Genomic DNA, 24,518 nt, shown 5'->3' with positions numbered 1-24,518 from the left:
CAAAACCAGGAGCTGACTGTGACTCAGGTCATGAACTCCTTATTGCCAAATTCAGACTTAAATTGAAGAAAGTAGGGAAAACCATTAAGGTATGACCTAAATCAAATCCCTTATGATTATACAGTGGAAGTGAGAAATAGATTTAAGGGACTAGATCTGATAGACAGAGTGCCTGATGAACTATGGACTGAGGTTCATGACATTGTACAGGAGACAGGGATCAAGACCATTCCCATGGAAAAGAAATGCAAAAAAAGCAAAATGGCTGCCTGGGGAGGCCTTACAAATAGCTGTGAAAAGAAGAGAAGCGAAAAGCAAAGGAGAAAAGGAAAGATACAAGCATCTGAATGCAGAGTTCCAAAGAATAGCAAGGAGAGATATGAAAGCCTTCTTCAGTGATCAATGCAAAGAAATAGAGGAAAACAACAAAATGGGAAAGACTACAGATCTCTTCAAGAAAATGAGAGATACCAAGGGAACATTTCATGCAAAGATGGGCTCAATAAAGGACAGAAATGGTATGGACCTAACAGAAGCAGAAGATATTAAGAAGAGGTGGCAAGAATACACAGAACAACTGTACAAAAAAGATCTTCACGACCCAGATAATCACGATGGTGTTATCACTCACCTAGAGCCAGACATCCTGGAATGTGAAGTCAAGTGGGCCTTAGAAAGCATCACTACGAACAAAGCTAGTGAAGGTGATGGAATTCCAGTTGAGCTATTCCAAATCCTGAAAGATGATGCTGTCAAAGTGCTGGACTCAATATGCCAGCAAATTTGGAAAACTCAGCAGTGGCCATAGGACTGGAAAAGGTAAGTTTTCATTCCGATCCCAAAGAAAGGCAATGCCAAAGAATGCTCAAACTACCACACAATTGCACTCATCTCACATGCTAGGAAAGTAATGCTCAAAATTCTCCAAGCCAGGCTTCAGCAATATGTGAACCGTGAACTTCCAGATGTTTAAGCTGGATTTAGAAAAGGCAGAGGAACCAGAGATCAAATTGCCAACATCTGCTGGATCATCAAAAAAGCAAGAGAGTTCCAGAAAAACATCTATTTCTGCTTTATTGACTATGCCAAAGCCTTTGACTGTGTGGATCACAGTAAACTGTGGAAAATTCTGAAAGAGATGGGAATACCAGATCACCTGACCTGCCTCTTAGGAAGCAACAGTTAGAATTGGACATGGAACAACAGACTGGAAAAGGAGTACATCAAGGCTGTATATTGTCACCCTGCTTATTTAACTTATATGCAGAGTACATCATGAGAAACACTGGGCTGGAATAAGCACAAGCTGGAATCAAGATTGCCAGGAGAAATATCAATAACCTCCAATATGCAGATGACACCACCCTTATGGCAGAAAGTGAAAAGGAACTAAAAAGCCTCTTGACGAAAGTCAAAGAGGAGAGTGAAAAAGTTGGCTTAAAGCTCAACATTCAGAAAACGAAGATCATGGCATCTGGTCCCATCACTTCATGGGAAATAGATGGTAAAACAGTGGAAACAGTGTACGACTTTCTTTTTTTAGGCTCCAAAATCACTGCAGATGGTGACTACAGCCGTGAAATTAAAAGACGCTTACTCCTTAGAAGGAAAGTTATGGCCAACCTAGATAGCATACTGAAAAGCAGAGATATTACTTCACCAACAAAGGTCCGTCTAGTCAAGACTATGGTTTTTCCAGTGGTCATGTATGGATGTGAGAGTTGGACTGTGAAGAAAGCTGAGCACCGAAGAACTGATGGTTTTGAACTGTGGTGTTGGAGAAGACTCTTGAGAGTCCCTTGGAATGCAAGGAGATCCAACCAGTTCATCCTAAAGATCAGTCCTGGGTGTTCATTGGAAGGACTGAAGCTGAGTCTGAAACTCCAATACTTTGGCCACCTCACGTGAAGTGTTGACTCATCGGAAAAGACCCTGATGCTGGGAGGGATTGGGGGCAGGAGGAGAAGGCGATGACAGAGGATGAGATGGCTGGATGGCATCACTGACTTGATGGACGTGAGTCTCAGTGAACTCCGGAGTTGGTGATGGACAGGGAGGCCTGGCGTGCTGGGATTCATGAGGTCACAGAGTCAGACACGACTGAAGCACTCAACTAAACTGAAGTGAATAATGCAGGATGTAGGTGGAGATGTATTAAAAACACAAAGATGTCTAGTTCTTTGCATATTTATTACTATTCGGCCTGGCTTATGGGGTTGAGGTGAGGAATATTCAAGTAAGTTTTTTTTGTATATTTACTGTAGGTAATTTTATTTTATTTTTATTGAAGTACAGTTGATTTACAATATTGTGTTTCAGGTGTACAGCAAAGTAATTCAGATCTTTTCTTAGATTCTTTTCCATTATAGGTTTTTGTAAGATATTGAATATAGTTCCTTGTGCTATACAATAAATCTCTGTTGTTTTTTATATATCATAATATCTGTTAATATCATACTCTTAACTTATCCCTCCCCATCTCCCACTTTCCCTTCTGGTAGCCATAAGTTTGTTTGTATGTCTGTGAGTCTGTTTCTGCTTTCTAAATAAATTAATTTGTATTATTTTCCCCACTTATAAGTGATATCATACAATATTTATCTTTCTCTGCTTTACTTCACTTAGTGTTTTTTTATGCCCATCCATGTTGCTGCAAATATTTCATTCTTTATGACTGAGTAATGTTCCAGTGTGTGTGTGTGTGTTTGTGTGTCTATGTCTTTCTTATCCATTCATCTATCCATGCACATCTGGGTTGCTTCCATGTCTTGGCTACTGTAAATAGTGCTGCTTTTAACATTGGGTCAATGTATCTTTTTGAATTAGAGTTTTTGTCTTTTCCAGGTATATGCCTACAAGCATAATTACTAGCTTTAGTTTTTTAAGGAATCTCTATACTGTGTAGGAGGATTCCCCTTTCTCCACACCTTCACCAGTATCAAATAAGTTTAAAAGACAACCACTGTTTTAGATAGCAATGGCTTAAATTAGATCTAAACAGTAAAATAATAGCATGACAAAGCCATTCCATCTACTGAAAAATGAAGTAAATTGAGTCAGAAAATCCTATTTCCTAACATTTACATGATAAACCTTCCAAGACCCAATATGGGTACTAAACACTTGCTATGCAGAAGCAGCCTGTCATATTGGAGTCTTCCTCTCACTTGGCAGGTGGGGCCCACTTGGCTTTGTTTTAAGAGTTTCAATTTAAAACATTTTAACAGGCTGAAATGATATATATAAAAATCTAGTCACTTCATTTAAAAATAATTGGTAATTTTTGGATGTTGCTAGGCACCCATATTTGGAGAAGGAAATGGCAACCCACTCTAGTATTCTTGCCTGGAGAATTCCATGGACAGAGGAGTCTGGTGGGCTTGTCAGTCCATGGGGTCGCAGAGCCGGACACGGCTGAGCGACTATCACTGACTCACTCACTCAGGCACCCATATTATTATAAAAATTAATAAAGGGAAAAAATAAAGCATTTGTATTCCAGGGTAACCAAAGAGTTGATGAGGGGGAAAAAAAGAAATGCAAGATACATCAGTTATTAATAAATCAGCTGGTGATTTAAAAACTCCTGATTAATATTTTTGTTTTTGCCTACTTAAGGCGACTTTGGGGGGAAGGGGATGTGGAAAAGGCAGCAGTTGGAGGACTCAAAAGCACTCTTCGGGGCTAAGATTACATTCTGGCTTCAGAGAAGTCAGTCGGAGGCGACAGTTCCTTCCGGGGTCTGCGTCTCACAAGCCTGGAGATGGCGCTGCAGGGGGACCTGACCCAGCTCTCCCTCTCTGCCGGAAGCGTTAGGCGGGCTCGGCCTGCGGTCTGTCTGCGGCAACGCTTCCTGTCTGATCCCCGCGGCCGCACCTCCGGTCCCTTTGAGGACCGCTGGGCCTCAAAGCAGAAGTGCGGAAAGTGGGTGCGGTAGCAAGCCACGCCCTGGATCGCCGAGAATCCCTGGGCCCTCTGGAAGTCGCTCGGCTCCTTCCGGCCACGACCCGGGCGAAGGGCCGGGGCGGGGCGAGGCGAGGCGGGGCGGGGGCGTCGTGCGGCGTGCTGACGTGCGGCGCCCGGCTCCCCCTGCAGGCGGCGCGCGGCTGCGCCTGTCGGCCACGTGAGGCTCCCCCTGCCGGCCGCGTGCGATCATACCGCGGCGCTGGCCCGCTTCCCTCACGACGCACTCGCGGCCTGAGGCGCTGCACTCGCGGAACAGGCCGGTCTCCCGCCAAGAAGGTGCTTATTAATTCATAATTTCTCCTGGCCCTCAGAGCACTTTTTGTTTTGTGATTTTTACTTTTTTTAATTAAAAAACATTTTTTTTGTTTTGCGGAAATGGAGGAGTTGGAGAAGGAGGATAAGAAAGACTCCGAGTGCGACGTGGAGATGGAAGAAGGCTCCCAGGCCGCAGACTGGGACAGCGATGAAACGGTGGTAGAGGGGTCCGTGACGGAGAGCGACCCCGAGGAAGAGGCGCTGCCCTGGAGAAGGTGACCGCCCTTGGGCCGGGGCCTTGGCGGCGGGTAGCCCTCCGAGATTTGAGGGGGAGGTGTTCCCAGCCAGACTGCGTGCAGGCGGGAGTAGGGCCTGTGGGCGCCCAGGCCTGAGCTAAGAACTTTGTAGATAAAGACCCCCAAACCCTCCCCATACCCCCTCACCTAGGACCGAATGAGCTTTATAGTTAAGTGGCATTGGAAGGAAAGAAAGTAAAGTCGCTCAGTCGTGTCCGACTCTTTGCGACCCCGTGGACTGTAGCCTACCAGGCACCTCTGTCCATGGGATTCTCCAGGCAAGAATACTGGAGTGGGTTACCATTTCCTTCTCCAGGGGATCTTCCCAACCCAGGGATCGAACCCGGATCTCCTGCATTGGAGGCAGACTCTTGAACCTCTGAGCCAACATTACGGCATTTTAAAAAAGTCCGCTTTCTTAGCCTGGGGCTTTTTTGCACAGGTACAAAAGTATTGGGTCTAAACCCTTCATGCGTTACGCTTCAAGCGACTCCTAACTAACGTGTAAGGGGCAGTTCCTATACTTTCCAGAAACGATCGTGTGATGGGGGAACTGGTTACTGCCAAACTGGAGACGGATAGCTTTATAAGAATCAAGAGAAGATGGTAGTTCTTTCATCAAAACATAGCTAGTTCTCTGTGCTGGACACGGGGAGAAGATAAAAGAGAAGAGGCCACTGCCTTTGAGAAACCTGCAGGCCAGGAAAGCCATAAACAGATCGTTTCAATATTGTGTGGGAAGTTCAGGGTTGGAGGTAGGTGCAGGCTGGTTTAGGAGCTCAGAGGGGGGTTGTCTTCTGTAATTTATTTATTTATGTTTGGTTCCTTTGAGTTGCTGCGCATATGCTTTCTCCAGTTGCAGTCATTGGGGAGCTACTCTTTGTTGGGGTGCACGGGCTTCCTCATCGTGGTGGCTTCTCTTGTTGAGCGTAGGGTGTCGGCACACCGGTGCCGGCTCAGTAGTTGTGGCAGGGGGCTAGCTGCCCCTCGGCATGTGAAATCTTCTCAGACCAGGGATCAAACCCATGTCCCCTGCACTGACAGGTGGATTCCCATCTGCTATACAGAGTTGGCTTCTGAGTAGAGGCGTGAAGATGGATAGGAGTTAAGTCAGGTGAAGAGGTTTTTAGGCCAAGGGAACTGCCTGGGTAAGGGTGTCGTGGTGGGACATAGCAATGTGTTATGTGTGCTGGAACGTGCAAACAGTTAAGTATTACTGATGTGTTAAATGTTGTGATAGGTGTGGTGAAAGATGAGCCTGGAGAGAAAGGTAGGATAAGGTCATGTAAGGCTTCTTAGAGCTTGTATGAGTCTCTAAGATCTTAAGTGGAGGAGTAGCATAATCAGATTTTCATTCACTCATGCATGCCCTGGATCGGGGCTTTGTAAATTCCAATGAAAAGTTTTTTATTTCTTTAAATCACTTCAGAATCCTGTTAAAAGGTGGATTCCAATTCAGGAGTTCTAATGGCACCCCACTCCAGTACTCTTGTCTGGAAAATCCCATGGACGGAGGGCCTGGTGGGCTGTAGTCCATGAGGTCGCTAAGAGTTGGACACGACTGAGCGACTTCACTTTCACTTTTCACTTTCATGCATTGGAGAAGGAAATGGCCACCCAGTCCAGTGTTCTTGCCTGGAGAACCCCAGGGACGGGGGAGCCTGGTGGGCTGCCGTCTATGGGGTCGCACAGAGTCGGACATGACTGAAGCGACTTAGCAGCAACAGCAAGTATATGTTCAGGTCAAATCATATTCTGTGAACATTATAAGTGAATATAAAGGCTAATTGAATAAAATACCCTATAAAATGAGTGTTCATTCTGTCCTTTAAGACAGACTGGCACTGTCCTCATGAATTGTCTAGATGAAAAATACCTGTTATAAAGGATACAGTTGCAGAAGGGAAAAATATAAAGCAAGATACAATGAGACAATGAATAATTGGACTAAAATAGCTAAAGTAAGAAACATTTTGGGTCAGGATCTATGTCAAAATAATTACTCCTCCAGTGATTAAAACAGAATGGTGCCAAGTACTATTCTTAAAGCTGTAAACTCTGAGAGAAGAGATAGAGCAAGATTAGCTTCAGTAGTGGGCATCAGTCCCCCATGGCCAGCAGCCACTCTCTGCAGCTGATGCAGGGTCATTGGCCTGCACACCCCTCTCTGGTGCCACCGGACGAAGGACTTCATCCTCTCCCCACAGAGGACACACAGAGTAGTGGGGTTGGCACACACTTTTCAACAGAACAGAGGAGTACACCCTGAGGCTAGACAGGGAAGTGTATTCCCATACAAGGTGGTAAGTCCAGTACAGGCTGGGAGGACTCTGTCTTTTAGGAGGAAAATGTTCCAGACCCAAGGCCTAGCAGGGGTGAAAGGTGATATGCGCACGACTGCCTTTCTCAACACATTCTTTGTTATCTCCTGTAGAAAGTACACATATTGCCTCCTCAGTTGAATCAGATCAAACCTCTCGATCTAATAACTGGTTTACAGGAAATATACAGGACAGACGAACACATGACATGTAGTCTTCAAATCCCAAATGTGGGAAACTCTATGGGAAAACCAACCCAGTTTCTTCAACAAATAAATTGTAAGGGGCAGGGAAAGGTATAACTTGCAGATTTTAAAAGAGACTTAAGAGACATACAACCAAATGCAATGTGTGTATCTTGTTTGGATCCCGATATGAACAAAACCATTGAAAAAAGAGACAGGGAAATCTGACTGCAATCTGTCTGTTAGTTTACATTGCTGTATAGCAGCTTACTCCAAAACGTATTAACTTCTTAAAGCAATAAACATACTGTGTAGTTTCTGTGGTTCAGGAGTTGAGGAGTTGCTTGACTAATCATCAGGCTCAAGGACTCAGAAGGCTGCATTCATCTCACGGTTTCATGAGAAGGAGCCACTACCCGAACGGTGGTTGTGAGATTCAGCTCCTTCTTTGGCTGTTGACTTTAGTCCTTGGCTCCTCTCTGTTGACGGGGGCCTCCCTTAGTTTCCTGGTATGTAGGCTTCTGCAAAGGACATCCGCAACCTGGCAGGCTGGCTTCCACAAGAGGGAAGCAGCGAGAGAATGAGAGGAGAAGATGGAAGCCAGTGAGGCCACATCCCAACCTGTTTGCTGTGTTTTGTTTATGAGAAGAGTTGCTGGATCCAGTCCATACTCAAGGATAAATACCATATACAAGGGTATAAATACTGAGAGCCATTAAAGAGGTTGCTTACTATAGACTATAAAACGTTTAATAACATTAAGTAATTATTAGCTTTTTTAAATATGTAGTTTTGGCTGTTTTTACAGGTGTGATTATTATGGTTATGTTAAAAGAGTCCTTATCTTTTAGAATTGAATACTGAAATATTTCCAGATGAAATGGAATAAGATGTTCAGGATTTGCTTTAAAAATAATCTAGTAAGAGACTCACACTGGGTGGAGAGGATGGCAAGGGTTATAGAGGAAGCAATAATGGCTGGGTACTGATAATTATTGCACTCAGATGGTGAGTGTACTATTGTCTTTTATTTGTGATTATTTGTAATTTTCCATAAAAAAGTAAAATGGGTAAAAAAAAACCACCCGGGTTCCAAATCATATATTTATGCCTTAGTACATTGTTACATTCTTGGATTCTGGGAAGATTTTAAAACATTTTTTTTTAATTGTGGTGAGATATATATAATGTAGAATAGCATTTTAGCCATTTTCAAGTGTGTAATTCAGTGACATTAAATACATTCACATTCTTGTGCAGCCATCACTACTAGTTATCTCTAGAATTTTTTCATCTCCCCAAATTGACACTCTGTGTATAACTCCCCATTCTTCCCTGCCATCAGCCCTTGGCAGCCACCATTCTGCTTTCTGTTTCTATGAATCTGATTACTCTCTGTACCTCATGTAAGTGGAATGATACCATTTTTGTTCCTTTATGTCTGACTTTTTTCACTTAATATGATGTCTTTAAGGTCTGTCCATGATGTAGCATTTATTAGTATTTCTTTCTTTTTTAAGGCTGAAAAATATTCCACTATATGTAGGTTCCACATTGTTTATCTACTCATCTGTCAGTGGACACTTGTCAATCTCCACCTTTTAGCTGTTGTGAATAGTGTTTCTGTGAACATAAGCGTACAAATTCAGGTCTCTGTTTTCAGTTGTTTTGTGTACATACACAGAAATGGAATTATTAGATCAAACTGTAAATCTGTGTCTAATTTTTTGAGGACGCACCATACTGTTTTCCACAGTGGCTGTACCAATTTACATTCCCACTAGCAATGAACAAGAGTTCCAGTTTCTCCATATACTTGCTACATTTGTTATTTTTGTTTTTTGTTTGTTTATTTGTTTTTGGTTGGTGTGAAGTAGTATCTCATTATGGTTTTCCTAATGCTTAGTATTGTTGAGCATTTTTCATGTTGCCAAGAGAAATATCAGTAACCTCAGATATGCAGATGACACCACACTTGTGGCAGAAAGTGAAGAGGAACTAAAAAGCCTCTTGATGAAAGTGAAAGAGGAGAGTGAAACAGTTGGCTTAAAGCTCAACATTCAGAAAACTAAGATCATGGCATCCAGTCCCATCACTTCATGGCAAATACATGGGGAAACAATGGAAACAGTGATAGACTTTCTTTTCTTGGGCTCCAGAATCACTGCAGATGGTGACTGCAGCCATGAAATTAAAAAACACTTGCTCCTTGGAAGAAAAACTATGACAGACCTAGAGAGCATATTAAAAAGCAGACACATTGTCAACAAAGTGCTGTCTAGTCCAAGTTATGGTTTTTCCAGTAGTCATGTGTGGATGTGAGAGTTGGACCGTAAAGAAAGACCATAAAGAAAGCTGAGTGCCGAAGAATTAATACTTTTAAACTGTGTTTTTGGAGAAGACTCTCGAGTCCCCTGGACTGCCAGGAGATCAAACAAGTCAATCTTAAAGGAAATCAGTCCTGAACGCTTGTTGGAAGGACTAATACTGAAGCTGCAGCTCCAATACTCTGGCCACCTGTTGCAAAGGGCTGACTCATTGGAAAAGACCCTAATGCTGGGAAAGACTGAAGGCAGGAGGAGAAGGGGACGACAGAGGATGAGATGGTTGGATGGTATCACTGACCCGATGGACATGAGTTTGAGCAAGCTCCGGGAGTTGGCGATGGACAGGGAAGCCTGGTGTGCTGCAGTCCGTGGGGTTGCAAAGAATCACACGTGACTGAGTGACTGAACTGAACTGATTTGTATATCTTCTTTGGAGAAGTGTCTATTCAAATCCTTTGCCCATTTTTTTTTTCATTCTTTAAAGATTTTTTAAACAGAAGAAATTCTTAGTAGCATACTTAGAATGATATATAGTAGCATACTTAGAATGCTCTGCTTAGTAGCATACTCGCCATGATATATCTGCTGTTTTTATCACTCACCAGATCTGAAGCTTCTTGAGAACAAGGACTATCTTTTCTCTTTACCTTGGTGCTGCCTAGAACATAGTAAGATGTGAATCCAAAACTTAAATTTCTGTTATTTATGTTCTGAAAATATACACTTGAATTTAACCCTGGGATCTTAAATTCTCTGTGATGTAGAGAAAGGTGAATGAAAAAACCCACCAGCACTGGTTCCTTCACATCATCTCCTCATTTCATTTCTGTTCAAAAACTATATTGATGTTTGCCCCTTACTCCAAAATACCCAAAAATAGCAGAGTATTTATTTAAAAAGAACATGAGCACATGAATAAGTCTTAATTTTCATCTTGGAAAAGTTTTTTAATTTATTTTTTAATTGCTTTCCAAAATTTTGTTGTTTTCTGTCAAACATCAACAAGAATCAGCCATAGGTACACCCATGTCCCCTCCCTCACAAAGCTTCCTCCCATCTCCCTCCCCATCCCACCTGTCTAGACTGTCACAGAGCCCCTGTTTGAGTTCCCTGAGTCAAACAGCAAATTCTGGTTGGGTGTCTATTTTACATATGGTAACGTAAGTTTCCATGTTACTCTCTCCATACATCTCACTCTCTCCCTCCTCACATCCCCCATGTCCATCTGTTCTCTATGTCTATTTCTCCATTGCTGCCCTGCAAATAAATTCATCAGTACCATCTTTCTAGATTCCATATATATGCATTAGTATATGATATTTATATTTCTCTTTCTTATTTATTTCACTGTGTATAATAGCCTCATTAGAAGCTGACTCAAATGCACTCCTTTTTATGGCTCAGTAATATTCCATTGTAGATATGTACCACAGCTGCTTTATCCACTCATCTGTTGATGGGCATCTAGGTTGCTTCCATGTTCTAGCTATTGTAAATAGTGCTTCAATGAACAATGGGATACATGTGTCTTTTTCAGTTTTGGTTTCCTCAGGGTATATGCCTAGGAGTGGGATTGCTGGGTCATATAGTGGTTTTATTACTAGTTTTTTTTTTAAGGAATCTCCATACTGTCTTCCATAGTGGCTGTATCAATTTACATTCCGACTGGCAAGATGGTTCCCTTTTTTCCACACCCTCTCCAGCATTTATTGTTTGTAGAATTTTGATGATGGCCATTCTGACTGGTGTGAAATGGTATCTTGTTTTGATTTACATTTCTCTAATAATGAGCAATGTTGAGCCTCTTTTCATGTGTTTTGTTAGTCATCTGTATGTCTTCTTTGGAGAAATGTCTGTTTAGGTCTTTTCCCAGTTTTTGATTGGGCTTTTAGTTTTTCTGGTATTGAGTTGTATGAGCTGCTTGTGTATTTTGGAAATTAATTCTTTGTCAGTTGTTTCCTTTGCTATTATTTTCTCCCATTCTGAGGGTTGTCTTTTCACCTTGTTTGTAGTTTCCTTTGCTGTGCAAAAGTTTTTAAGTTTCATTAGGTCCCACTTATTTATTTTTGCTTTTATTTCCATTACTCTAGGAGGTGGGTCATAGAGAATCTTGCTTTGATTTATGTCATCAAGTGTTCTGCCTATATTTTCCTCTAAGAGTTTTATAGTTTCTGGTCTTACATTTAGGTCTTTAATTCATTTTGAGTTTATCTTTGTGTGGCATTAGGAGGGCATGCATGGTGGCTCAGATGGTAAAGAATCCGCCTACAGTGTGGAAGACCTGGGTTCAATCCCTGGGTTGGGAAGATCCCCTGGAGGAAGAAATGGCAACCCACTGCAGTATTCTTGCCTGGAGAATCCCATGGACAGAGGAGCCTGGCGGGCTGCAGACCAGGGGCTCACAGAGTCAGACACGACTGAGCAACCGAGCACGTGGCGTTAGGAAGTGCTTGACTTCACTCCTTCACACATAGCTGCCAGTTTTCCCGGCACCACTTAGTGAAGAGGCTGTCGGCCCCAATGTATGCTCCTGCCTCCTTTGTCAAAAATAAGGTACCCGTAGGTGTGTGAGTCATCGTGGATAAGTTTTAAAGACTATATTTCTGAAAAAATGGATTGATATAGAATATTAACAGCGGTATAACTAGGAATTTTAGCAAATTTAGTTATAATTTTATGAGTAGTTTATATTGAACTATGTTAAAAGTTTATTCACTTAATCATTTTGCAATGCATGCTGTGTATCATCACACTGTATAACTTAAACTTATACAATATTATATGTCAGTTACATCTCAGTAAAACTGGAAAAAAAACTTAAATGACAGTTGAATTGTTAGTCTTTAAGAAACATCATAACATCTATACCTTCTTTTTTGTTTCTGAAAGGTTGCTTTTTAATCAAGACACGTCTCTTAGATCTGAGTTCAGTCTCCATCCCAGTAAAGGTGAGAAATAATTCTTTTCACTAAGTAGTCCCTTTACGGCGAAGGCAATGGCACCCCACTCCAGTACTCTTGCCTGGAAAATCCCATGGACGGAGGAGCCTGGTAGGCTGCAGTCCATGGGGTCATGAAGAGTCAGACACGACTGAGTGACTTCACTTTCTCTTTTCACTTTCATTCATTGGAGAAGGAAATGGCAACCCACTCCAGTGTTCTTGCCTGGAGAATCCCAGGGACGGGGGAGCCTGGTGGGCTGCCGTCTATGGGGTCACACAGAGTCGGACACGACTGAAGTGACTTAGCAGCAGCAGCAGTCCCTTTAATTTTCCAAGTATTATTATTCTATTAACTTCTTTTATATTTAGTCTTATTCTTTAACTTTACACAGAATAAATTTCTTACAGGCATCCGTAACAGATCTTAAGATCTGTTGTTTTAAGGATAGCAATGGGGTTTGTAACTTCTAGAAGATGTTTATGACTCCTAAAGAGGGCTACTGATAATGTGGAAGTAGCACTGGGATAGCAGTTCTCCCCCCAGAGATCTCCCACTTAACTCTCGAACTTTCCTATTTGCAAAGTGAATAATACTTTTTAATAATCAGTCTGATTCTGTCAGACTAAAATTGAGTACAAGTATCCTTGGTATGTATTTTTTAAAAAGAGCCTTTCACTTACAAATTCTCCAAACCTCCTTGAGTCCACTTCTAGATCAATATTTACACTTCCAGAAAAATCTATCACTGATTGTTGCAGTTCAGAAAGATTAATTTTGCAGAAAGCCATTCAAGTAGTGGGTTATTTCCTTTTATGATTCTTCCTGTGAGCCATTTTTTATTGGAGAATATCTGGAAATAGGTGTAGGACAGAAGGAAAATATCCTAACCATCATGGAACTCTTGTGTGTATGCACTTGTGCCTAGGTATCTGTGGGGGACTGTTTGCAGGAGCCTCTGTATACACCCAAATCCCCAAGTCCCGTAGTTGGCCCTCCACATCTGTGTACTGCACATTCATAGACTCCACCAGCTGTGAATTGTAAACACAGTACACGATTTCATGTGTGGTTGGTGGAATCTGTGCATGTCAAACTCACGGTTGTGGAGGGCCGAATGTATATCCATTAAAAAACATCCTTGTTTAAGTGGACCCCCTGTTATTCAAGGGTCAACTGTAGTTCACAAAGTCCTTGCTGTACATCATCGCACCTGATACCCCAATGGCAAATTACAGTTTGATCTTGGAACAGTTTTTCCTACATGTAATTGGAAGGGATATTGTGTAACATTGGTCTCCAAAGTGTATTCTTATGATGTATAAAATGCCACTAGGAAGAAGTTGGATTTCTGTTTCAATATTCCAACAAAGTTTTTTCCCTTTGCTTCCCTTCCCTTTTCCAAATGGTGGATAGACCTTAATTATTTTGCTAATTATTAAAAGTATAACATTTTTAAAGTGTAATATTATATAATGTAAAAAGTGAAAGATCCCATCGCCTACTTTTCTCTGTTAATTTAGCACCTAACAATTGCCAGTGTTTAGTATTTGTGTTGTTTTCTAGACATTTGTGTACCAATATAAATATGTTTTTTAATCATTAGCATTGTCCTACATATATTTTTTCTTTGTTATATTGACCTACCCCAGCCTGTTAAATTGCTGCCTTTATTCCATTATATGAATATACCTTTACATAATAACTTGATAATGTTTGATGCTTCTCAGTATGTTTGCCTACTTTTCTGATTATTTCCTTAGAATAAGCAGCTAAAATTAATTTGATTTTAAAGGATGAACACATGTCAGATTTTGACATATATTGCCTCCTATAAAAGATGGCTTTTTCTCTCTAGATCCAGCACAGGACATACGCAACCTTTGCCAAACTGGTAAGTAAAATGTATCTGTTTATTTTAATTTGCATTTTTGAAGAGTGCCAAGGTTAGACATACTTTAATATTAACCATTTACAGTTGTGTGTGTGTGTGTGTGTGTGTGTGTGAGTGAGTGAGTGAGTGAAGCCTTGGGTCATTGTTAAAGCAGAGCAATAACACTATTGCAAATGACCTGTGATTGTATTTCATTTAGGTGCATCTTCTCCAGAGATTCAGGTTAGATTCAGATTCAGAGAGGATCCACAGGAGCAAATGAGAATAAATCAAACGATGCTTATTCTTATTGAGGATACAGTATTACAGGTGTGTAGCATACTGATTAAATGCATGCTTTTTAAAAATTAGTAATGCTATTTGAAATAAGGGAAAATTACTCATGATTAATTCTTTTTGCTATTGTTTTGCTTTTCTTTCTTTTTTTCTTTTTTTTCCCATTTCTTAGCCAGTCACTCTGTTTCTTATGTAAAAGTCAAATGTTTTAGGCTCTTTTTCTTTTATTTATTTCTCTTTCTCATAGAAATGTGGGATTGAGACAGTTAAAATAGGCTAAAATAAGATATAATAATTAACAGTTTTCATCTCCGTTGTATGTTAGAGGTCACCTTAAATTTGTGAATAAGATACTAATCTGTGTGGTGTAATTTGAGATACAGGCCACTGAAAGACCCCCTCTATTGTCCTGTGTGTGTGTGTGTGTGTGTGTGTGCGCGTGTGTGTGTGTGTGTGAGAGAGAGAGAGTACATGTGTGCAGGCATACATTATATACACAAATTTTCACTTGTTTCTTTTTAATGCAGTCACCATGGGGAAAATTAAGGGATGATTCATTTAGCACCTTGCCATAAATAAGTTAACTAACCAGAGATAACTACAGAATTTAAGGAATGGAAGACAGAATACATGTATTTTAATAGCAGAAATTGACAGAAGTTTCAAAGAGTGACTGTGAGGGTTTCTTTGATATTGTATCTGCTGCTGCTGCTGCTAAGTCGCTTCAGTCGTGTCCAACTCTGTGTGACCCCATAGACAGCAGCCCACCAGGCTCCCTCGTCCCTGGGATTCTCCAGGCAAGAACACTGGAGTGGGTTGCCATGTCCTTCTCCAATGCATGAAAGTGAAAAGAGAAAGTGAAGTCGCTCAGTCGAGTCTGACTCCTGGCGATCCCATGGACTGCAGCCTACCAGGCTCCTCCGTCCATGGGATTTTCCAGGCAAGAGTACTGGAGTGGGGTGCCATTGCCTTCTCCGGATATTGTATCTAGGAAGGTGTATAACTTGTGTAACTAGTCAAAAGAGAAAAATACAACACCAAATATTTTTTTAAAAGCTGGAGATGCCTGTATTTAGTTTCTAACAGTTCGTTTAAATATAAGTTTTATAACTTCTGAATTAAGAAGAAAAAAATTTTCCCCTTTAGCTTTAGTAACTGTGAAATGGGAAATAAAAATTAAATTTTTTCTCTTTATCTCAGAAATGTTTATTATGTGAATATTGTACTTGGCTCTAGATTGTACCTCAGAATGGTAATTTTGAAAGCTTGATTACCAAACCTTTTTGGTAGTCAAATCTAATTAAAAATATAGACTCTCAGACTCATATTTGAGTAGAACCTAGGACTCTCCATTTTTCAAAAGCCTCCCAAGAAATTTCTAATGATCAGCTAGATTGAAACAATTGCCTTAGAGGCCTGACTATCTTTCAAAGATTCTTTCATCAGATTGTAAATCAGCTATCTGCTGACCATGGGCTTCTTAAGATAAGAAGGGTTAAATGAAGTATTTGGTATTTGTCCTTCTTTTTTTGCCTTCATAGAATTTCATTGGTAGTAAAATAGATACCTCCTTTAACTTTCCCCTGCTTCTCCCCTATTTTTCTTTTAACAGTAAGTTAGGCCATGTTATCAAAGTGTTAAACATCTGTAGCAAATTTTAATTAGTGTTTTTTTTAATTGATAAGATACTGCTACTTTCACAGTTTTTAATTGTATTCTTTGAAAATAAACCTTTAGAAATTTAACTATGTGAGAGATAATGATTTTATCAAATAAATAGACCAGGAAAGGCACTGGTCTCTTTAAATAACTTCCCAAAGTTAATTTAAAGAAAAAAATAATGTATTGTTTTGAAACTTGAATATGTATTGCTTCAAAATCGGATGTTGAGTAAATTCTAAAAAGTTCAGTTACTAAACAGATTTCTAAACAAAATTTTCATTAAAACTCAGATATAATACTGACATTTCAACTTCAAAACACTTTTAGAAATGATGAGATTGGGAATGACATATATACACCACTATGTATAAAATAGGTAACTAATGAGAACCTACTGTCTAGCACAGGGAATTCTACTCAGTGATCTGTGGTGACCTAAAAGGAAAGCAAATCTAAAAAAGAGGGGATATATATATACATATAAGTGATTCACTTTACTTTACACCAGAGACTAACACAGCATTAAAGTTATAGTAAACATATAGTAAAGAAACTATACTCCAATAAAGATTTTTTTTTAAAAAATGGTGGAACATTTTAAGTAAGGGCAAACTATGAAGATGATAATGAGAATCTTTGGTTTGACAAGTACCATGCTAATTTTTAAAAACATAAGAAGTGTTTTAAAATATCATTTTTGTTGGGTCTTGCAGGTGCTATAGGCAAGCAGTTCTTTATAGGTGCTATATGGCAAGCAGTTTTGTTCTTTATAGGTGATACGGCAAGCAGTTTTTAAATTTTACATAGAAATTTTTAAAATTTTGTTTAGCTTAGTAGTATATCTGGAGAGATAATTGGAGACATTACTATCAAAATTAGAAGATATAATAGTTAATTTTACATGTTGACTGGGCCATTGGGTACCCAAATAGTTAGTGAGACATTCTGGGAGTTTCTTTGAGGATGTTTTTGAATGAGATTAACATTTAAGTCAGTGGATTTGGGTAAATCAGATTGCTCTCCGTAATCAAATGGGCCAATTATGGATGAGGGTGTGCTTTATCCATCCAGTTGAAGGCCTGTATAGAAGAAAAAGACCAGCCTCCCTGAGCAAGAGAGAATTCTCCAGCAGAGAGCCTTTGGGTCTTTGGGTCTACTGTCAGCTTTCTTGGGTCTTGAGCCTGACAGCCCACATTGCAGATCTGGACTTGCCAGTTTCCATAATTACATGAGCCATTTAGGACACATCTCTTACTCTGTATATACATATCCTGTTAGTTCTGTTTCTCTGGAGAACCCTGACTAATACAGTAGGCACCATTGATCTTACTATTAATATAATTAGCTTTTAATCATCTAATGCTAAGTCACTTCAGTCGTGTTCGACTCTGTGCGACCCCATAGACGGCAGCCCACCAGGCTCCCCCATCCCTGGGATTCTCCAGGCAAGAACACTGGAGTGGGTTGCCATTTCCTTCTCCAATGCATGAAAGTGAAAAGTGAAAGAGAAGTCGCTCAGTCGTATCCAACTCTTAGCGACCCCATGGACTGCAGCCCACCAGGCTCCTCCGTCCATGGGATTTTCCAGGCAAGAGTACTGGAGTGGGGTGCCATTGCCTTCTCTGTTTAATCATCTGGAAGATGCTTATTTGACAGGGAATAATGATTAGTCCTGTGATTATTACTGTCAGGTTGCCTCTTCCATCTTCTGCTCTCTGAAATGCTGTCTAAGAGTTCTGAATCAGGTTGAATTTCACTTTTCCTTTCCATTATGCAGTTTCCACTTTCCAGCCTTATCCATATGTAAAGGTGAAATCAGTTAAAACGAACGTTAGAGAGAACCTTTAAAGAGAAATGAACAACCACAGGCTTGTTTGACAGGCTTGTTGTGTAATGGAAGAAGGATCATTGTTGGTAAAGCCAGAGGTTACAGAGATTATGTGTATATTAATATGTACTGTAAGGGCTTTTAAAAATTGTTATTGAAGTGTAGTGATTTACAATGTTGTTAATTTCTTCTGTACAACAAAGTGATTCAGTTATACATATATACACATATATTTTTTCTCTTTCATATTCATGGTTTATCACAGGATATTGAATATAGTTCCCTGTGCTGTATGGTAAGACTTTGTTGTTTATCTATTCTGTATATAGTAGGTTGCATCCTGCAGGGTCTTTTTAAGCCCCAGGAGAAGGTAGCATTCTCTCTTACTAGCTACCTCTCTTGAGGCATGAATAGCTGGACCAGTCAAATTCAGTGTGAGTGAGCAAAACTTAGGGAATTCCTTGACTCTACTATGCTGATTATTAGTGTCTTTGGTATCTTTTTCCTGACTCTAACCCATCCTGACCTTCTTTAATTCTTAGGGTCCTAGAATTGCTGTCTCTGCCCAGAGTTGCCATTGCTTAGGATTATTTTAGAAAGAAATAGGATGAAACCAGGGCCTTGGCTCCTAACTCAGCCAGAGTAAAGACAATTCTCATTCAGTGTTTAAATTACTTTGTGTTTAAGTTGTATTTAGATACTACTCAGACGGAGGGGCCTGGTAGGCTACAGTCCATGGGGTCTCGAAGAGTCGGACACGACTGAGCGACTTCACTTTCACTTTTCACTTTCACTTTTCACTTTCATGAATTGGAGCAGGAAATGGCAACCCACTCCAGTGTTCTTGCCTGGAGAATCCCAGGGACAGAGGAGCCTGGAGGGCTGCCATCTATGGGGTCGCACAGAGTCGGACACGACTGAAGTGACTTAGCAGCAGCAGCAGCAGCAGTGGAGTTTAGGGCTTCTCAGGTGGCGCTAGTGGTAAAGAACCTGCCTGTGCAGGAGATATTAGAGATGTGGGTCTGATCCCTGGGTTGCGAAGATCCCCTGGAGGAGGGCATGGCAACCCACTCCAGTATTCTTGCCTGGAGAATCCCATGGACAGGGGAGCCTGGAGGGCTATAATCCATAGGGTCGCAAAGAGTCTGATACAACTGAAGTGACTTAGCATGCACACTTAGTGCAGTTTAAAATGACCGTTTTATCATTTTATAACTCAGAAGCAATGTAAAGATGGTACTATATATCCAGATTAAACAGTCTAAAAGACAATCATGCAGGTATTTTAAAATAATAAAAAAAATCTGTATAGATAACCAAATCTCACTACCTCAGTGTGAGAGAAAGGTATTTTAAGTACACGTTATCAATAATTCATCAAGATCACTGAAGCACTGCAGGAATGTGTATTCCGTTCTGTGGAATGTGAGGATAGTTTGAGGATAGACATCTCATGCCTTATGGAGAGCCAGGGTTGATCTGGCTGACCTGGTCGGCCAGGCTCCCATTTCTCTCCCAGCAATCCATTATTCAGTTGAAGAAGATCTCAGATAGTAGAATATTGTGTTTTGGTTAAGGATTTATAAGCAGACTTGTTCCTTTTTCAAGTACTCTTAGTTAATACAAATTAAACCTTCTTTCACCTCTCACACCCTACCCCCAATAGGTTTTTTTTTTTTTAATGTCTGCACTTGAATTACCTGGAAGGGGCAGGGGGAAGATGTCACATGTATCAACAGCACAGATAGCAATTTGTACTGCTTAAGAAAGAATGCATTGAGTGTATCCTTGTATTTTGATAATCAACAAATGAACAGCTCCAGCACCCATTATATTCTGAGGCATTATCTCTTGAGGAGTATTTCTGCCTGTGGAAGAGGGAAAAAATCAGCAGTCAGGAGCAAACTTCCTTCTTACTTGCTCTCTTATCTTTTGCATTTTCCTTATGTGGGTAGGAGCAAAGGAATAATTAGCCCTCAACAGGAAAATTCACTGGTCCTCTAGTAAGATAAGTGGGTGTTATAGATGCTTGAATGAATTGCTTTGTGAAGACTCAGAAATTACCTAGTGAATATATAAATAATGTGTGTGTGTGTGTGTGTGCACATGTGCCTGCTCAGTCTTGTCCAACTCTTTGTGACCCCATAGACTGTAGCCCACCAGGCTCCTCTGTGCATGGGATTCTTTAGTCAAGAATACTGAAATGAGTTGCCATTTAAGGAATGGCAGGGAATCTTCCCAAACCAGGGATCAAACCTGCGTCTCCTGCATTGGTAGGTGGTTTCTTTACCAGTGAGCCACTTAGGAAGCCAAGTATATAAGTATACCCTGTTTAATTAGACCCTGGTGCTAGGAAAGATTGAAGGCAGAAGGAGAAGGGGGCCGACAGAGGATGAGATGGTTTGATGGTATCACCAACTCAATGGACATGAGTTTGAGTAAACTCTGGGATTTTGTGATGGACAAGGAAGCCTGGCGTGCTGCAGTCCACGGGGTCACAAAGAGCTGGACATGACTGAGCGACTGAAGTGAATTGTTTAATTAATCCTTGGGACTTTCTAAGTTTACTTCTTAAAATTCCTTCTTCGCTGTGTGTCTCTGAGCTTTTTGTAAAGTCTTAGGAAGTATATATGTGTGGAACCAATGTAGTAACCTTGAGCAGTGTAAAGATGCACTATCAATAAATAACAGTGAACAGTGAATTAGAGAGGGTTTCCCTGGTAGCTCAGCTGGTAAAGAATCTGCCTGCAATGCAGGAGACCCCGGTTTGATTCCTAGGTTGGGAAGATCTCCTGGAGCAGGGAAAGGCCACCTACGCCAGTATTCTGGCCTGGAGAATTCCATGGACTGTATGGTCTATGGGGTCGCAAAGAGTCGGACACGACTGAGCGACTTTCACTTTGACTAATTGGAGAACATTGAAGTTCTCACATTACTTTGTGTTTTCTTGTTATTATGACTGTCAGTGATCAAAAATAGTTTGGAAGTTCAGACTAATAGTTTTATTTTCAGAAAGCTTTATTATTGATCATAGAAACAAATGTAGAAGGCCCCCAAAGAGAGATCTTTTTCTAAAGATTTTCTTTGATTCTAATAAGATATTTAAGGTAAGGATTTCTTTTAAAGTGATGAAAGCCAGTGTGTTGTGAAATCTTAAAATGTAAGCATTTTATCAGAGCATTTTAGCTTTTTTGAAAGGGACACAACAACTTCAGCTTTTTGGGCATGACCTGAGGATTGAGTAGAATCCATTAAGCATTTAACACTGTGACACAGAGATTGTATGATTTTTGGCCCTCGGGAGAAATATAGAACTCAGAACCTGACAAGAATGTCTCATCAGAATCATTATGGATTAATGAACTAAGAAAAGGAGAAAACTAGGAATTAAAAAGAAGGAACACTCCCTTTCTCTTTACCTAAGTTCCACAAATTCTTTTGTGAAAAGAAATTAAGACAAAAACTAAACATAAGGGCCAAACCCCTAAAACTCTTAGAAGAAAATACAGGGAGAAAGTATCATGACATTCTCTTTGGCAGTGATTTCATGCACATGAAAGCATAAGCAAACAAATAAAAAATAGGTAAGCTAGACTTCATGAAAATTTAAAACCTATCTGCATCAAATGGCACTGTGAACAGAGTGAAAAAGTAACTTAAAGAAAGGGAGAACGTGTGAAAGTGAAAGTGAAGTCGCTCAGTCATGTCTGACTCTTTGCAACCCCATGGACTGTAGCCCACCAGGCTCCTCCCTCCAAGGGATTCTCCAGGCAAGACTACTGGAGTGGGTTGCCATTTCCTTCTTCAGGGGATCTTCCCGACCTAGGGATCGAACCCGGGTCTCCCGCATTCCAGGCAGATGCTTTAACCTCTGAGCCACCAGGGAAACCCAAATGGCACTGTGAACCGAGTGAAAAAGTAACTTGAAGAAAGGGAGAACATGTTGATATATGTAAATCATAAATCTGATTAGAGATTGATGCACAAAATATATGGAAACTCATAGCAGCAACTGACTACCTGACTAAAAAATGGGCAATGGACATAAATAGACATTTCAGTAAAGAAGATATAGAGAATTTCCTAGTGGTCCAGTGGTTACAACTTGGGGCTTTCATCGCTGGGCTTGGATTCTACCCTTGGTCCGGGAACTAAGGTTCCACAAGCTGTGTAGTGCAGCTTAAAAAGAGAAAGAGAGAGAGAAAGAGATGTACAAATGGCTTATAAACACATGAGAAGATATTAAATATCTTTAACCATTAGGGAAATGTACATCAAAACCATGACGAGATTCCATCTCTCATGTATTAGGATGGCTATTAGCAAAATAAAATAACAAATACTGATGAGAATGTGGAAAAATTGAAATTCTTGCCCACTGCTGGTGGGAAATGTAGAATGGTGCAGCAGCTGTGAAATATGGTATGGTCATTCCTCAAAAAATTAAACATGGAATTACCATATGACTTAAAAACTCCTCTTCTGGGTATATACCCAAAATAAGTGAAAGCAGGGACATGAAAATATGTTTGTCCACCTACACTCATAGAAGCACTGTTCACAGTAGCCAAAACATGGAAGCAACCCAAGTGTCCATTGATAGATGAGTAGATAAATAAAATGTGGTACATACGAACAATGGAATATTCAGCCTGAGAAAGGAACAAAATACTGATAGTTGCTGATACATAGATAAACCTTGAAGACTAATAATATTACTTATTATGAGCCAGTCACAAGAGGACACGTATTACATGATTCCTTTCATATGAGGCACTTAGTCATATTCATGGAGACAGAAAGTAGAAGCATGGATGCCAGGGATTGGGAGAAGGGTAAATGGAAAATTATTTAGATATGGAGTTTCAGTTAGGGAAGATCAAAAAGTTCTTGAAATGGAGGTGATGATTATGCATCAGTGGGGCTGTACATAATGTCAAAGGACTGTACATTTTTAAATGGTCAAAATGATAAATCTTATGTATATTTTGCCACAATAAAAAAGAATCTAACAAATAATGACATAAGAATTATATTAAATGTTAAGTTTTTTAGTTGTTGCATTAGCTTAGCATTCCTCAGTTGAAAATAAATGTTTTTTCTTTCTAGCAACCTCAGGATGAAATGGAACAAAATGGAGCTTTGTTACAGTAAGTATAATGATTTTTGGATTATTGTAGATTTTTAAAAATCATTTTAAAATAAGTCTTTTTCTTAAGAATTTTAGGGTTATTGTATGTTCTTGAGTAATTGTCCCTGTAGCAGCATAAATATGTTATTTTACAAACATTCTAGGTAAGTTTTATTTCATGAGCAAAATTGAATAGGGTTGATTCTCTGACTTAAGATTATTTAAAAAGCAGATTTGTAGCATAGCATGAAGGAAGAATTTGTAGAGCTTATTGAAATTAGACTTCATAGAACTGTTATATTTAAAGAGACCTTGTCCTTTAAATTTTTTTGAAAAAACCAAGCATGGCCTGTGGACCCCTGGGAGTCCCTGAGACTTTCCAGAGGTCTGTGAGGTCAAAACTATTTTCATAATAATGCCAACACATTATTTGCTTATGTCATGGTATTGACATTTGCACTTATAGTGCTAAAGCAAATGGTGGATAAAATGATGGAGCCTTAGTAGGAATCAGGGCAGGGGCACCAAATAGTACTAATAGTCCTGTTTTTCCCGGCCGTGTACTTACAGTTTAAAAAAAAAAAAAAAGGCCAGTTTTACTTAGTGCATTTGATGAAGCAGAAAAGTTGTTAGTTTTATTAAATTTCTACCTTGAATATATATCTTTTTATACTTCTGTTTAAAGTGTGATAGTTAAGAGCACTTGATTGAGTTACAAGATTTGTAAAAAAAAAACCCAAAAAACATGGTTTACTTTTTTTAACTTGAAAGAATGACAAACTGGTTATTTGCGCAAGTAAATGGCAGATATTTTCTTGAACTTTCTGGGAAGATTGGTGGAAATATTTATGAAGGTGACCTTTTTGAAATTTTTGTAATAAACTGTATCAATATAGGGAAGATCTGCATAACTTAACACATGAGTATTTTCTTAAAGACCAATGCATGGTATCACAACAGCATCCACAGACAAGTGAAAGATCCGGTCAAAGGGCAAGACAGACCAATACAAAAGTTGACTGGTTTTGTTTCAGTTTTCACATTTCCAGTAACCTTTAAGGAGATGATTGCTTCTGGAGTCTTGGTATGTCATCTAAAAAGAATACGCACAATTATCCAAAAAGGCTACTAAAGTGCTAACTCCATGTCTGTGTGAGGCCAGACTTTTGTAATATACTTCAAATAAAAAAATACATGGCAAAAGATTGAATGTGTTGTAGCAGTTCAGATGGCAGCTGTCTTCCATTAAGCTGAATATTAAAGAGATTTTTAAAAATGTGAAACTTTCACACTATTTTTCATTTTGGAAAATACAATAATTTTAATAAAATATATTAATTTATTAGATTATTAGTTATTTTTAAGTTAACGATTAACATTTTTTTCTCCATCTTAATTTTTAACATGTAAATACAAGTAAATATAAGCCACATAAATA

The 24,518-nt window shown here is 39.7% G+C and overlaps 1 protein-coding gene across 3 annotated transcripts in view; it reads left to right on the top strand.

The window, feature by feature from the left end:
- The first annotated feature begins 4,144 nt into the window (after positions 1-4,144).
- ANKRD31 (ankyrin repeat domain 31) overlaps positions 4,145-24,518 on the top strand; it is a 135,895-nt gene continuing 115,521 nt past the window's right edge. For all 3 annotated transcript variants that reach the window (XR_003512955.1, XM_027552894.1, XM_027552893.1), the window contains exons 1-6: positions 4,145-4,242; positions 4,348-4,496; positions 12,240-12,298; positions 14,148-14,183; positions 14,383-14,492; positions 23,059-23,099. Coding sequence is in view for 2 of the 3 variants with exons in the window: in XM_027552894.1 (XP_027408695.1) it covers positions 4,393-4,496; positions 12,240-12,298; positions 14,148-14,183; positions 14,383-14,492; positions 23,059-23,099 (350 nt within the window). In the remaining variant the exon portion in view is untranslated. The remainder of the gene's footprint in view (positions 4,243-4,347; positions 4,497-12,239; positions 12,299-14,147; positions 14,184-14,382; positions 14,493-23,058; positions 23,100-24,518) is intronic.

Source organism: Bos indicus x Bos taurus, chromosome 10, assembly GCF_003369695.1.
Source record: "Bos indicus x Bos taurus breed Angus x Brahman F1 hybrid chromosome 10, Bos_hybrid_MaternalHap_v2.0, whole genome shotgun sequence".
Classification (NCBI taxonomy): domain Eukaryota; kingdom Metazoa; phylum Chordata; class Mammalia; order Artiodactyla; family Bovidae; genus Bos; species Bos indicus x Bos taurus.
The sequence above is the reverse complement of the archived record's forward strand: the minus strand, read 5'-3'. Positions and strand labels throughout refer to the sequence as shown.